A 16,416-nucleotide genomic window follows, 5' to 3' on the forward strand; every position below is an offset into this window, starting at 1 on the left:
ATAATCCACTCTACAACCCTCATTGCATACTCCTACGATAAAAATAATGCCCTAAAATATAATACTTTTAGACTATTCTCTCCCCCATAGATACTTTTCAATTTTTAATCTTTAGACTGTGACATGCAGAAAGTGGTAGGAAAATGAATAAAAAAGGATACAAGTTTCTTCATACACCTGGATAGTAGCCATGTCACCCTCCAATCGAATAATCTCTCCAACCAATTCACTGTGGCCCACTCTCACCAGTTCATACATGGCTGCACCTGCCATATCACAAGCTGTAACCACTATAAAAAAACAGAAGGTGACTTAAGACTATAATACTCTGCAAATGTTAACAATTAAAATGTACAGTAAATTAAATATGCCTCTCATCATTCCTAAGTAAATAAAAACACCCATCATGAACTACCCCATACAGTTTCACATAGAGATCCATTCTCAGTATAGGCTATAGTGATGCAATAGTTCAGTGCCTGGCTGCTAACCAAAAGGTCAGAAGTTCAAATCTAACAGTGGCTCTTTAAAAGCAGACCTGGAAATCTCAGAAGGTAGTCTTACTCTGTCAAATGATATCACTACATGTCAGAATCAACTCAATGTCACAACAAATATAAATGAATATACAAAATAAAATTTTTAACCTCAAGATATATAAATATATACATACACACATCATATATATTTAAACAACAGTCAAAATTATAAATACATTCCAGAAGTAGTTTACTACAAGTTTTAGAAGATTATTTTTTTTACAGAAGCAACCTGCTTATATGAAGGTGTACAGCCTTGTAAACGCTGTGGGGTATTCTACCCTATCCTAAGAGTGTCAACTTAATGGAAATACGTTTGTTTCAGGATTTTGTTTTGGTCTTCTACAGGGGAAAAAAAACTCTACTAATGTCTGCTCAAGTTTAAAGCAACAGAATATGGCCTCTGAAGCAAAATTAAAGAACTAAAATATCTAGAAAAAGAAGGTTTGTTGTCAAAGGTTTATTGTTTAAAATGTCTTTCCTAGCCATTGATTAACTGTTTATTTTGTGATGAAATATTTATTTTATTAAGGAGATAGGATAAGGGTGAAATACAAGTCCCACCCTATGAAAGGCCTACATAAGTTCACAGGAGGTCAATTCTCTCTCTTTTGGAACACTCTCTTTTCTGAACAAGGTATCCAGGTGCATCACAATTGACAGTCTGCATTGCTCACCAGTCTCTGCAACATCAGAGCCTGCATCACCCACAGCCATATGAGTCATTCTCCTGATGGTTCTGAGTCTCTGTGTGATCTTCCAGCAAACCACTGAACCCAAGGGAAATAGAGGAGTGGGGGAACTGAATGAAGGAGGAAGAGATCATGTCCCAAATCATGGAGTGGTACAGAAGATCAAACATTTGAGACAATGTTGACTTCTGCCTTCTTGTATCTGGTCTGCTACTAACCTTAGCATAATAGAATTATGAATGCAGGAAATAAAAGGCAGTGTCACTGACAGTCTGCATTTGTATGAATACACAAATCACCACCTCCACTATAGCTAGAATAAAGAAAAGACTAAGACACAAAGAATTACAAATTAACCATCAGATTTTACCTGCTATAAACTGATAAACTCATTTTGCAGTGGGAGTCTGGAATAACAAATGAGTACTAGAATGAGAATTATTATTTCAAAAGCAGTAATTCAAGTTGTGCCAGGATAAAGCTGAAATCTATTTTCATTACCAGGCTCATATAATAAGAATTCTTTTCATCGGTAGCTGGTTATATGATATCTAAAGTGACCATTCAAAAGGGTTTATATATTCACAGATCCAACGGTATTGCTAAGAAATTTTATAGAGACAATTTAAAAGATACTTATTAAATGCCTATCATCTATAAGACATAGGGTATTAACAGCTATGAAATTCATGAAATGTATATAGCTCACCCCAAATTTAACAGCAACCAAAAAAAAAACCCCTGAGACCTATAGGCAAAACTCTGAATATAAATTACATATCTATAAGTTTTTCAGAGTCTAAGAGAAAAATAAACAGACAGTTACAAAGAAGTATCCAAAATAATTATCAAATTTAGATAATCATTGCTAGATGAGACTTCATTATACATGTCTTAAAAGAAGTCATGGGATCTTTTTAAAGGACTGAGAAGAGTTATGCTATTAAATAAGAATTTAGTATTCCTTGCCAAAACGTGAAAAGACATCCTGATCATCAGCTGAATGTAGACATGCATACTATTGTATTACTTACCAGGCCCCGAGACCCCATGGACATAACCAAATGTGCTTTCTTTATCTTCATCACGTATTTTGGGTAGCTTGGAAAAATCCATCATGCCTATTTCACCTAAAATTTATTTTTAAAAAAAGAACATTATTACAAACCACAAAGCAATAGAATTAATGAGTAGTCAACTCTCATCTTCAGTGTATTCTTGGTATTTTATCACATGTTAAAAGTAAAATATAAAATCCTTAAAATTAGGTTAGAAGTTACCTTTCCTGCTGTATATTAACATTCAGAATTATATATATATATAAATATATATAAATAAAAATTAAAGGCATTTCATAAGAAATATTAAGGCTTAATAAAATTTTTTCTATGGCTAATTCAGTGCTATATCATAAGGCTTCCTTTATCTTGGAGCTCTCCTCCAACTACTCTTGCCATCAATCATTCTGCCTATACATAGTAAACTTTTTTGCCATGTCTCAAAAACACAGGCACATTTTGCCTCAGGGCCCCTAAATGTGCTGTTCCCTTTGCTGGAGAGCTCTTCGCCTATACATTCGCTCAAAATTCACTTCCTTCTTGAAGCTTCTTTTCCTAATCCTCCTGTTCTGTGTTTTACCAAAACACATTTCATCAGTTAATCAATTACATATTCAACATGTTTTTAAAACTTTCTCTCTTCTAAAGAAAAAAAAATCTTCCGTTCTTAGAGTCTGCAAGGTATTACAAAGTCACCAAATTATTTCACAAATATTTTTCCTTTTTTAAAATTAATTTTAATGAAACTTTACCAAGACTTTGGATTTCCATTTACTCACTGTTGAACTTTTCTCCCTGACCACCCTTACTCCCTTATTCCCTCTTCTCTTTGAAAAGTAAAAGAAAAATTATTTCATTGTCATACAATCCCTTCCCCCAAATCCACTCCACTATATAGCTGTAGTTCTGGACTCCTGTCCTGACAATAACAAATCCTATATCCCTTTTAAATAGTTCTCTCCCTCATCTGCTTCAATGTAGTATACATTATTTATCCCATCTTTCTCAGTCTCCCCTCAATGCCAATGTCAGCACCATTTTACAACAGTGGCACTATGCAGTATTTATCCTTTTGTGACTGAGATATTTCACTCAGCATAATGTCCTCCAGGGTGATCCATTTTCTGTATTTCATGACTTCCTTGTTTTTCAATGCAGTATAGTATTCTACTGTGTGAATATACCACAGCTTCTCTACCATTCATTTGTTGATGGACACATGGGTTGCTTCCAACTCTTTGCTATGGTGAACAAAGCCATGATAAAAATGGGTGTGCACATATCTGCTTAGGTGGCAGTAAAGGTTTCTTTAGGTTATATTCCCAGTAGTAGAACTGCTGGGTCAAATGGTATTTCTATTTGCAACTTTTTGAGAAAAAAGGCCATACTATCTTTAATAGTGATTGCATCATTTTATACTCCCACCAAGAGTGAATAAGGGTTCCAGTTTCTCTAAGCCTCGCCAGTCTTTGATGTTTGCTATTCTGTTAAATTTTGCACCACAAGATAAAGGTAAATAACCCAACTGAAAAATGGGCACAGGATATGGACAGTTCATCAAGGAAGACATTCAGATGGCCAATAAACACATGAAGTTATGTTCAAAATCCCTATCTCTAAGAGAGATGCAAATCAAAACAACTATGAGATATCATCTGACCCCAGTAAGAATAACAAATATTTTTTTAAATTAAATTTTAAAAGTGGGTTTGAAGAAGACGGTAAATATATTTAGATATTATTCCAAATTAGGCTTTTCTATTAAACATTTTGTTGACCATAAATAGCAACACATTAAAAGATATGATGTTATTAAGTCAATCACTTTAACTTGCTTTTAACCATCTGACTTTAAAATTTATCCTGGACCATTTGTCCTTTTACTGGAACACATTTTAACATCTCATGATGGTCTACAGAACACTTGACAAAATTCTGACTTAGTAGAAGATGACTGCTGCTATAACTTAAAAATTACTAATTATTTCAATAAGGAGATGTAGATTATATATACACATAAAAAAGTGAAAAGAGGGGAAACCCTCATGAGGTAGACTGAACAAGGATTGCATAGTGATGATTATAAAGATGGTGAAGGACTGGGCAGTATTCCATTTTGTTGTACACGGGTTACTATGAGCCTGAACCAACTCACAACACTTAATAATAACATAAAAAGTGAAATCATGTATGATGATGGCCAACTGAGTAGAGACAAGGATTGAATCTTAGACCCTATATACAACAGTTCTGAAGCCTGCCCTGTCCTGAGCCAGTCTCACTGATTCCGACACACCAACGTCCGTTGCCCCAGATACTGTTATCTATCCATTTCATACAGGGTCTTCATCTCCTGCACCCCTTTCAAACATGATGTTCTTCTCCAAGGACTGGTCTCTCCTGGCCACGTGACCAAAGTATGTGAGAGAGAGAGCTTCAAAATCCTTGGTTTCACCCTCTCCAAGACAGACTCATTTGTTTCCTTGGCAGTCCATGATATATTCAAGAATCTTCTCTAGCACCACAACTCAAAGGCATCAATTCTTTTTTGGTCATCCTTAGTCATTGTCCAGCTCTCTGATGCACAGCAAGTAAATGCAAAGACCACGGCCTTAATCAGGCACACCTTAGTCTCAAGAATGATATTATTGCTTATCAGTACTTTGGAGAGGTCCTTGAGAGCAGATTTTCCTAGAGCAATTTGTCTTTTGATTTCCTGACTGCAGGTGCCAAGAGTGTTGGTTGTGGAGCCAAGCAAGCTCTAAATGTTAACAATCCCAATCTCCTCTTCATCTAACATGATGCTGCCAATTGATCCAGTGGTGAGAATCTTTGTCTTCTTGATGTTGAACTTTCATATTGAAAACTACAGTCTTTGATGTTCTGCAGCAAGTGCTTCAGGTCCTCTCCAGTTTCGGCAAGCAAGGTTGCATTATCTGCATAATACAGGTTGTTGATGAGTCTTCCTCCAACCCTGATGCCACATTCCTCCTCATAAGCCCTGCTTCCTGAATGATCTGTTCTATACATAGATTGAGAAGGTATGGAGACAGGATGCATGCCTGATGCATTCCTTCATTGATTTTTAATCATGCTGTGTTTTCTTACTCTCTTCAGAGGACCGCTTTCTGGTCCACATACAGGTTTTGCATGAGCACAATAAAGTGTTCTGGAATTCCCATTTTCCTCAAGATTAGTCACATTTTGTTGTGATCCACATAGTCAAATGCCTTTGCATAGTCAATGAAACACAGACAGACATTCCTCTGGTACTCTTTGCTTTCAGCCAAAATCCATCTTACATTGGATAATGTCTCTGGTGCCATGACCTCTTCTAAACCCAGTTTGTATTTCTGGTAGTTTTCTGACAATGTACTGTTCCAGCTGTTTCTTGTGTGGTATTAGTGAAATTGTTCGATAATTTCCACACTCTGTTAGGTTACCTTCTTTTTTGGAATAGGAATAAATATAGATCTCTTCCAGTCAGTTGGAGAGGTAATTGTTAGGGTGACTTAATCACAAATCCTTAGTTGTTGAATTATCAGTCTCACAGCTAGCTAATCAGTTAGGTTAATGTATCTTACTGAGGGAACTTTCTATCATTACCCTAAACTCAGCAACCATTAACTAGCATCCTAAACTTAAGCTACTATGTCTGAGTTTCTCTTGCCATCAGTAGTGACTGGAGGTCACCAAACAGCAACAACAACATATAGTTAAATTATTTGTATAATACTCAATTTTGTTACATTGGTTATATTCCTCAAGTTGTTTAAGTATACTTATCCACTTTTTCTGAGTTGTTCCTCCTCCATTAACCTAAGCTAATTTCTCTCTAAGGCTCCTAATAATTTATCAACTCATTCTACAGATGTAGTCAATCTGATCCCTTTAAGACTCATTAGGTGAGGTGCATATGTACAATTATGGTCTATGTTTTGTTCTGTTTTTTAAACCACTGTGCGCATCAAAACCTTTATCCAGCAGAGTGAAAAGAAAACCTACTGATTGGGAAAAATATTTGGCAAAACCATTTCAGAAAAGGGTCTCATATCAAAAGTTTACAGAATTCTACTACAGAGTCTCCACAAGAAAAAGACTGATAACACAATCACAAAATAGGCAAAAGACACTGAAAGAATTTTCAGAGGATGATTTGTGGATGGCCAACAGATACATGAAGAAATTCTCATAGTTTATGTTTTTTAAGAAAGTTATCTGTAATGGAAAAAAATCATTGATGGCACAAATTCTATCATTCAATCTCTCCAGTCTTCCTTCTGTCACCAAGACCATATTTTCCAAATATGAGTCCTCTGTTTTCAACTCTGGTATTCAAATCACCAGTCATTATTAATAAAGGAACATGGTAGATAGACTAATTTGTAGATCTTAACCTGAAAATCCCATGGGCTGCCAAAAGAACAAACAAATCAGTATTGAAGGGAGTGTGAACTGGATGGTCCTTAGAGACAAGGATGGTAAAAATTCATCTTATATACTCTGGGCATATTGTCAGAAGGGGCCAATCCTTGGGAAAAGACATCATGCTGGAAAAGGTGGAGGGTCAGAGAAAGAGAGTACATTGGGGGAAATGTGAGGATAGTGCAACATAAGGCAAGATTCTCATCTACTGTTCAAAGAATAGCTATAGTTGCTGATTAGACAGTGCATAATCTTGCATAAAAAGATTAATGACAACCTAAAGAAGTGGATTTTATCCTGAAAACATCAGGGGACTATTGAAGATTAAAAGAGAACTAGTACATTCAAGAGAAACAATATTTTATTCTCTTAAATAGGGACCAAGAGAAGGAATGCAGGTAAGAGAAGTTGAAAATTCAAGAACTGTATGTAAATAAAATCCATGAGACATTTACTGAGTGCCTACTATGGAAAAGGAGCCCTCTACAGCATGGTAATTAGGTTGCTGCCAAATGAAAGGTCAGCACTGCAAGTCCACCCAAAGGTTTTAAAAAGAAAGGTCTAGAGATCTACTTCTGATAAATCAGCCACTGAAAACTGTAAAAAGAGCAGGAACCCTGGGGACAGCAATATCTGTCTGTCCTTAACCAACTTCACAAAGGAGAACTGTCCCTGTGAGCAACACCAACAGAACAAAACTAATTCCTGTGAAGTCAGACATGTCCCCCAGACTTTCAAACCTCTTTGTGCTCATCCCAACACCAATCTTTACTGCTTTACTGGATCCTGTAAAATGTAATGCAATAGCTCACAGACCACAGAGAATCGTATTAAGGAAGTCAAAAGGCCATAATTAAGGTTAGTAGCAGAAGACAAACATAAGGACAGCTTCTGAAATGTGCTCACAGACACCTCAGCCTTGAGTTTCATGGCTGTAGGACAAGTGTTACCAAGCTCTAAGTCCTGAAAATGATGGCTCTCCCTGCACCCTTTTCCCAAGTCCTCCAACAAACTTGGGCAAAGGCTCTTAGTTCTGGTTCTATGGAGGGCAGTAGTCCCCAAGATCAGCTCCATCTCAAGCTGGGTCTCTGGTCCTCTGCTTCCACCACTGCTATTGCTGCAAGTCTAAGCTACACAAGAATCTCTGACCCCAAACAATACACACTGCATTCCTCCTTTTTCTTTGCTGATGGTGAGACTCTTGAAAGTCCTGCAGAGTCTACTTATATTAGAGTCAAGACTAACTAATCCCCTGTAGATAGGCTAACACAACCTATTCCCACCCATGCACATGGCAAAGTCAAATTCAATGCCTAAGAATGCCATTTTGAACAATAAATTCTTAACACTACAAAGACCTCTTAATGAAATTCTGATCCACTGTTCATAGGGCTGTCACATTTTCCCAACATGCTTGAGCTCATTGTTAGTCATTATATCAATCTATCTTGTTGAGGGTTTTACTTTCTTTCTCTGATCTTCATCATTTCTAGCATGTCTTCTTCAAGCATTGTCCCCTCCTGACAAAATGCTTAAGGTATTTTACTCTACATACACGGGGTCTCCATGATCCCCATTCCCATTTATCAAGGGAAAAGTACTCTACTGAGCTCAGGGAATAAAGGTTCCAAGCTAAACATGTGACTATCCTCAAGGGGTTTTAACTGTCTTTTAAAGAACTACAATAAAAAGCAGAATGATTTAAATGTTACCTTAAGGTACAAATAACACACTGGGACAGAAGACAAACGGAACCTGATGGAGATTGTTAAATGCCATCAAGTTGACTACAATTCATAATGACCCTATGAACAATGGATCAGAACCCTGTCCTGTTTGCACCATCCTCATTTTCCCTGATACACCTGGGCCCACTGTTACAGTTACTCTATCAATCCAGCCTGTTGAGGGTCTTCCTCTCTTATGCTTACCCTCTACCTTTTCAAGAATGATGTGTTTTCCAATGACTGACCCTTCCTAACAACATGTGAAATGATGCTTCACTACCCTTGCTTCCAAGGAACACGCTGTCTTCACTTTCTCCAAGACATATTTGTTTGTTATGATGGAGGAAGAGGGGAAATCTAAGGCACTGTGGATAAAATATAGGAAACAGGTAGCTAAAACAAATTTTGGGATTGGTCATAGGGTGTAGATGAAGTTAAAAGGCAAGTCCAAAGATTCAAAGAAAGGAAAACCAAACACTGAGCCTTGGGATTAGGGATTAACAATCCAGCAGGGTAGGAGGTCTACAGAACTATACTATTGTGTAGAATACAATCTGTAAACCACTAGCTAAAATATGAAACTGGAGAAGACAGCGTAATACTGATGTCATTAAGAATGAAGTTCTAAAAAAAAAAAAATAATGGAGTTCTGCAACTATTACTGCCAGTTTAGCACCTGTGCCAGGAAAAGGAAGTCTTACTCATATACAGTGCCACTCAAAGGTAATAAAGGAGGTCAGAATTGCTTCAGGAGGTCAGAATTGCTTCCACCGTGGAAAGCTGGGCCACTTCAGTAGACAGTGTCACAGATGAAAGCCACAGATAGGCAAGAGAGTAGAGAGGAAGCTCCCACTCACTTGCTTTAAGTGTGGATCTGAAGGATACTTGGCCAAGGGTGGCGCACATCAGGTCCTCATGGCAGACAGGACTGACAGGCCCCAGCCCCCAGCTGGAAACAAAGGAGGACACTGCAACAATTTAGATCATCCCAGAAGAGCTGCGGGTGAGCATTAACACTACTGGTAAGTATATTTATTTTCTCCTGGACACAAGGTCCTAAAAGCCTTCTGAGGTTCCAACTCTTCTCACTATTTCTTAGTTGTTGGAATTGACGGAAAACCTCATAAGCAGTTCCTTACTTAACCTCTGCCTTTCATGTGGACTTCTGAGTTGTAAAACAACCCAGTGGTAGATGGAAATTGCTCCAGGACTTAAGAACAATAAATGACATAGTTGAGCCTCTACATCTTGTGGTTCCTAACCTTTATACTATAATAGACAAAGTGCTAGTCAATAGGCCTTTTATTGTAAGAACTACCCTTCCTCTATAACTTGATTTGTGTCACTATTAGAGTCTCTACTTGAACATTATTGCTTTTTAATTTTTGACTCATGTACTTTTAACTTGTTAAATTTGTGTCTTCTAGGCTGCAACAGTTCCATGATACATATTCAAGGACATGAACATGTATGGCTAAGCACAACTGATAACAGTGCATCTAAATTCCAAAATCAATCTCCATAATAGTCTATGTGTTTCCTATTGCCAAAGGGGCCCTTTAGAGTACTGAGAGAAGATCTTCACCCTGAAACCAACAGTGTCTCTTTTCAGCAGGAAGTAGCTAAGAGAATACACCGTCCCCCTTTCCTTATGAATCAGGGTGAAGTCTCTCTCAGGGAGGAGTTATAGGGAATGGCAAAGGACACAATGACAAAGGAGATTAATCAGAACTAGCTTTGACAAGCACTGTGGCAAGTGGACAATTATAACAGACTTTCAAGGAGGAAAAAAAGAAGAACGAACTGGGGAGAAGGGTAGAGAAAATAGTGCAACAATGAATAAATGAAAACCCCAAATCTCTGTAAATGTTCATTAAAATTAATAAAATTTAATAATAAAAAATATTTAATCACACACACACACACACACACACACACACAAAAAAAGAATGGTGTTCTAGTTTGATGCATTTCGTGCTATCAGAAAGGAGATGGTGGCATATGATAATAGGAAATAATTGAGTAATTAAAGAAACTGGTAGGTTCATGTGCAAATGCACACTCACAGGTGCACACACAAGATTCAAATCTTATCTCCACAAGCAAAGATAGTAGGCAAACTTATAACAGAAAAGAATACAATCAGAGGGACAGAAAAATGTAAAGAAATTAGTACTTTTACCAATCAGTGACTGGGTGGAGGACATGATCTATCAGATTGATAGTGTAATAAAGATGTGAGAGGAACAACTGTGCTGCTAGGATGCCATGTCTTAACAGAAAATAATGGAAATAGAAAGAGAGAGGAGAGACAACAACTGGTCACTGACGTAAAAGCAAAGGTAGCAAGAGTCTTCAGGAGGAAAACGGGAGTTGAGGGAGGAGGTAAAGAAAGCACTAAGGATAAAGGAAGATGTATTCACTACAATTTCTACTTTCAAAACATGCAGAAGACAGGACCACAGAATAAAAAGCAAATGGGGTACAGAGAATTGAAACAAAGTTTAAAAACAAACAAATTAGCTGGGAAATGGATTATTGTTGTTGTTGTTGATATGTGCCATCGAGCTGCCTGTGACCCATGTAAAGCCCTAAACCTTGCTCTATCCTGCATTAATCTGTGTCTGACTCACTTACCCTCCTTACCCCTTCACTGAATCAATCCATCTCATCAAGGGAAATGGATTAGGCAAAGCTAATTTCAATATTCAGAAAATCAAGAGAGACTCTGACAATCAAAGAACTCCTCTCAATGTTCAGGTATTCCCTGAGTAACATTCATGACACATGGTCACCTGCATATTAAAGCATGAGATTTTGAGTCATAAGACTTGGGGTCATATTCTAGTTAGACCAAAAACATGCTGCAGATCTTGGATAAGTTAAAAATCATTGACTATCTTCATTAAAAAATAAAAATAATGCTATTCCACCTACCCCATGAGGCTGTTATGATTAACAGTAATGCAATAAAATGCTCCTCCTGAAAATGTGAAATGCTTATACAACTTTATTTGATGATAGCATTTCAAAAAATTCATTCTATTTTAAGAAAGCTTGAGAGTCCTACCTTATACCTACCTCAAAACCTACTTTCTTATATCTACCCCCTAGCTCATTTCTTCCAATCACTGTAGCCAAAGAGAGGAAGTCGGCTTCCCTTCTACATAAATTTTCTTCAGTGCCTTCAATTACTTCTCAAAGAGTGTTTTGATACTTTCCAGCTAACCTCCTGTGGACGTCACTCTTTCAAAACAGGGCAACACTCAAACTCACTGCCATTAAGTTGGAGCCAATTCATAGCAGACCTCTAGCAGGTTTTCAAAAGGCTGTGAACTGCATGGGAGAAGACACTCTGAGTGCCCCCTTGGAGTTAGCAGCCCAACTTCCCAAAGACTACGCCCCCACAGCTCCCAAAACAGAGCAAACAAAACTAAAATAATGCAATGAAAGAAAACAATGGACTAGAGACCACACTTAAGTATTAAAAGCTACTACTTAATCTGTTCTAAATACCTTTTTAAAGACAACAATCAAAGTTTTGAGTTAACAATTTTGCATTTATGGGTTGTGTGTTTGGACACAGCAAACTCACTCTTTTAGACCCAGCTTCATCTGTAAAATCTAATGTTGTGAGGCATCTAATACTGACTAGCAGAAAAAAAAATAATACTAATATTCTTCTCTTTATACAGGTAGGATTGCCTAAACATCTCTACCTAACATGTTCTTGTCACTTACGCTAAATATAACGACATGACTAGTTTTATCCCTAGCTACTGGGTTTATTTTACCATTAATTACTAAAAGTAAATACATTTTGTTAAGCATCATTATGTGTCAGGTGCTGCATTCTGGCTTCAAAATATAACATAGAAAGAATCTGTCCTCAAAGGAGCTTCTAGCTGATGGGATAAAAAGACAAACAGGCTCAGAGAACACTCTCTCATAGAAAAGTATGAGTAGATTTAGAAAAGTTCCAAGGGAAGACTTAAGCTATACTCAGCATAGCACAAGAGTGACTTAAGAGGCTAAAATGAAACTCAAAAGAGTAGAACTTCCCAGAAGTAGTTAAAATCCTGCAGGATTCAGATAATGTATTCTTACAGGGTCCATAAGGTAATAATGGGTCTATTCTAATTTTAAAAATAGTTCTTTACATATTTCCTTTTTAACACTGAACGGTGAGAGGCTCCAAAATACATCATGAGTATAAGAAATGATTAGTGGAAATCAATCTGTTTATGATTCAGCCACTTTGTGGTTTTCATTCAGCTAGGTAATCCATGTCATCATAAGAATTTTGACTATTAAAACGTTTTAAGCATTTTTCTTAAGCATATGCTATTAAATTAATGCCAGACTGCAAGCACTGTTGTTGTTGTCAATCAAGTTGATTATGAGTCATAACAATCCTATGAACAACAGATCTCTATCTGTCCTATCCTGCACCATCATCTCTGACACACTCAAGCCCACTGCAGTCACTGTGTCAGTCTGCTGGTTGAAGGTCTTTCTCTCTCTTTCACTAGTCTTCCACCTTTCCAAGCATGATGTTCCTCTCCAAGGAATAATCTCTCCTAGAAACATGCCCAAATTTGTGAGATGAAGCTTTGTCATCTTTGCCTCCAAGGAGCATTCTGGCTGCACTTTGTCCAAAATATATGTTTGTTCTTTTGACAATCCATGGGATATTCAGTTCTCTTCTCCAATATCATAGCTCAAAGGCATCAATTCTTCCGTAATCTTTATTCACTGTCCAGCTCTCAGGTATAAAGCAAGTAATGCAGAGCTCATGGGATTATTCTATAAATATACCTATACCCAAAAATTTGTGTTCACTTGATTAAGACACAAATATTCCAAATACTCCCACTAGAATCTTCTCCTTCACTATTGTCTCTGTAAAAAAAAAAAAGACTGTTGTCGTTAGGTGCTGCTGAGTCGAGTACAATCGATAATGACCCAATGAACAACAGATCTAAACTCTGGCCTATTTATTCTGTGCCATCCTCACACTTTCTGACACACTTGAGCAGACTGCAGCAGCCACATCTGGGTTAAAGGTCTTCCTCTCTTTTGCCAACCCTCTACCTTTCAAAGTATGAAGCCCCTCTCCAAGAAATAGCCTTTCCTAGCAACATGCCTGAAGTATGTGAGAAGACATTTTATCATCTTTGCCTCCAAGGAGCACTCTGGCTATTCTTTCTCCAAGACACATTTGTTCTTTTAAAGGATATTCAGTACTTGTCTCTAACACCACAGCTCAAAGGCATCAATTCTTCTTCTGCTATCCTTATTCACTGCCCAGCTCTCAGATAGGTTGCTAGAAATACTACCAAACCAATCTCACAAAATATTTTCACATTCTATAAATAAATTATACCAAAAATTAATCTCATCCTAAATCCCCATCATATAAGGTTCTAATTATAACTGAAAGAAATTCAATGGTATATAAAAGAGGTATACAATGAAACATGTGATAGCCAGAGCTTGATGGAACTGACTCATTTTTCCAGATTTCACAAGATTTCCACCTTTGACAAGGTGCTCACCACATTTCTACTGCTCTCTATTAAGAATTCTACCTCAAAAAAACACATAGTGAGTTTTTCTTCTCTGAAAGCTTTTCAGGTCTTAATCATGTTGAAAGAAAAATCAGCAGTGGTTAGTTGTTGGAATCTTAGCTTGCTGATTTTAAATTGTATTTTAAATACAATTTAAAATTAAGAATTCTTTAGTCACAAACGATAGAGTTGAGCTTCTTAAAAGAAAAAATTTAAAAATAAATAAAATCTGCTATAGAAGGTAAAATTCCAGAACATCAGCCCAGGCAGCCATCTGATCTAATGAGTCATCCGCCTCTCCCCCACAAATACTGCAGAATACTGTGCTTGCCCAGCACGCCAGGGGCCCTCTCCCCATCCCTTCCTTTTTTCATGCTTAAATTTCCAAGTGCTTTGCTACTTGTTAATGCACTATCTCCAGTCATTTCAATATTACCAAATCAATTCTTTTTAGTACCAGAGGCTTAGTTAATATGGTTAAAGGGAAAGCTAACTACTAAGGTTCCAAAACAATATTACTCATTTACAAAATCCCAAGATACACTACTCATATTTTTGTATCTTAATTTGACACACTGATTTTTTTTAAGGACATTCTTCCTAAATTTATAAAATCTACCTGTTAAAATTAAAGATGAAGAAGAATGGAGTAGATTACAACTCAATCTTGTTTCTCATATACCCTCTTAAAGAAAGACATCCTACATTGTTTAATATGTTCATGCTTGGTCAAAAAGTTACAAAATAAGAAGAACTCCACTTAACATTATTTTATATATACAGAGGGAGCTATAGTGCAATTGGTAGGGAGTTGGGATGTTAATTCTAAGGCCACAATTCTCTGGCAGTTCAAATCCACCAACAGTTTAGCTGGAGAAAGATATGTAATCTCCTCTTAAGTTATTTACAGCCTCAAAAATGCAATGCAAGAAGCTATGAGTTGGTTCTGACCCTATGACACCCAATTTGAGTTTTACAGAGAATTAGTCATTTTTTAAAAGGCATTCCCATTCATTTCACTTAATTGACCTAGCAACCTCGTGATAAATATTCATGTGGCAAACTAAAGAGGTATAACTGGCCTTTATTTTATTATTTGCAACAAAACCCTAAGTTTGTTCAAATTTTGTTAAGTCCATCAGGATAATTTAAGATCACGGGCTAATGATTAGCTTGGAAACTAATACAATGATGTTCCAACCAAAACCTGTTGGGAGCTTCTGGAAATAATCTCTCTGCTCTATTAAACAACACAAGTCAAGAGAGACAAGACTCTTCCTTGGGTTGTGAGTATCTGCACAGGCCACCTGGAACTATGGTGGCCATCTTGGAACTTTAAAGGAAGCCAACATAGTAAGCAGATAGGAAGATGAAAAGCGTTGGTGTACTTCTTACCTTCGCTAACTCACCAGTTTACGCACAATCAAGGAGACAATTTTCATAAGTTTTTTATGCATAAATATTTCAAGAACATAAATAACTGCAGCAGCAATACTAAAGTAAGACAGCAATCAACAAATGCTGGTAAGGTGTTGGACAGACTGGTACCCTCCCTCATATGCTCCTAGTGGGAATGTAAGATGGTACAACCACTATGGAAAGGAGTTTGGCACTTCATTAGAAAATTGGGAACTGAAACACAATTTAATCCAGTAATCTCACTACTAGGTGTACATCCCAAAAAAGTAAGAGCATCGACACAAACAGATAAATGCACACTCAAGCTTAATACTGCTTTATTTGCAATAGATAGCAAAGGGAGGGAAACAGCCTAAACATTCATCAATAAGGGAATGGATAAAGAAACTATGATACACTTGCACAACCCAGTACTACACAGCCTTAAAACACGGTAACATATTCAGAAAGCACTGCCTTGGCAAAAAATAAAGCCCCAAGAATTAATGGAATACCAACTGATGTATTTGAGCAAACAGATGCTGTCCTACATGTGCTCACCAAGTTGTGCCAAGAAATCTGAAGGACAACTACTTGGTCAACTGACTGGAACAGATCCATATTTATTCCCATTCCAAAAAAAGGTAACAAATGAACACCCATGTTTATCGCAGCTTTGTTTACAACAGCAAAGAGTTGGAAGCAGGCTAAGTGCCCATCAACAAATGAATGGATAGAGAAGCTGTGGTATATTCACTTAATGGAATACTATGCCACATTGAAAAACAAGGGATTCACGCATTATTATTCAAAATGGGTGACCCCGAAGGACATTATGCTGAGTGAAATATCTCAGTCACAAAGGGACAAATACTGCCTGGTGCCACTGTTGTAGAATGGGACTGACATCAGGGTTGGGGTAAGACTGAGAAAAAACTGGGTAAATTATGTATACTGTATTGAAACAGATGAGGGAAAGAACAGATTAGAGGCGATATATGATTGAG

At 37.1% G+C, this 16,416-nt stretch overlaps 1 protein-coding gene across 1 annotated transcript in view; it reads right to left on the reverse strand.

Moving 5' to 3' along the window:
* ATP6V1A (ATPase, H+ transporting, lysosomal 70kDa, V1 subunit A) overlaps nucleotides 1–2,351 on the reverse strand; it is a 40,598-nt gene extending 38,247 nt beyond the window's left edge. The window contains exons 1-2 of the mRNA XM_006884277.1: nucleotides 2,266–2,351; nucleotides 162–290 (exon numbers count right to left, since the gene is read on the reverse strand). Of these exons, the coding sequence (XP_006884339.1) occupies nucleotides 162–290; nucleotides 2,266–2,350 (214 nt within the window). The 5' untranslated portion in view covers nucleotide 2,351. The remainder of the gene's footprint in view (nucleotides 1–161; nucleotides 291–2,265) is intronic.
* Nucleotides 2,352–16,416: the final 14,065 nt, after the last annotated feature.

This window comes from Elephantulus edwardii, unplaced genomic scaffold (assembly GCF_000299155.1).
Source record: "Elephantulus edwardii isolate Elephantulus edwardi_28Jun2011 unplaced genomic scaffold, EleEdw1.0 scaffold00032, whole genome shotgun sequence".
Taxonomy (NCBI): domain Eukaryota; kingdom Metazoa; phylum Chordata; class Mammalia; order Macroscelidea; family Macroscelididae; genus Elephantulus; species Elephantulus edwardii.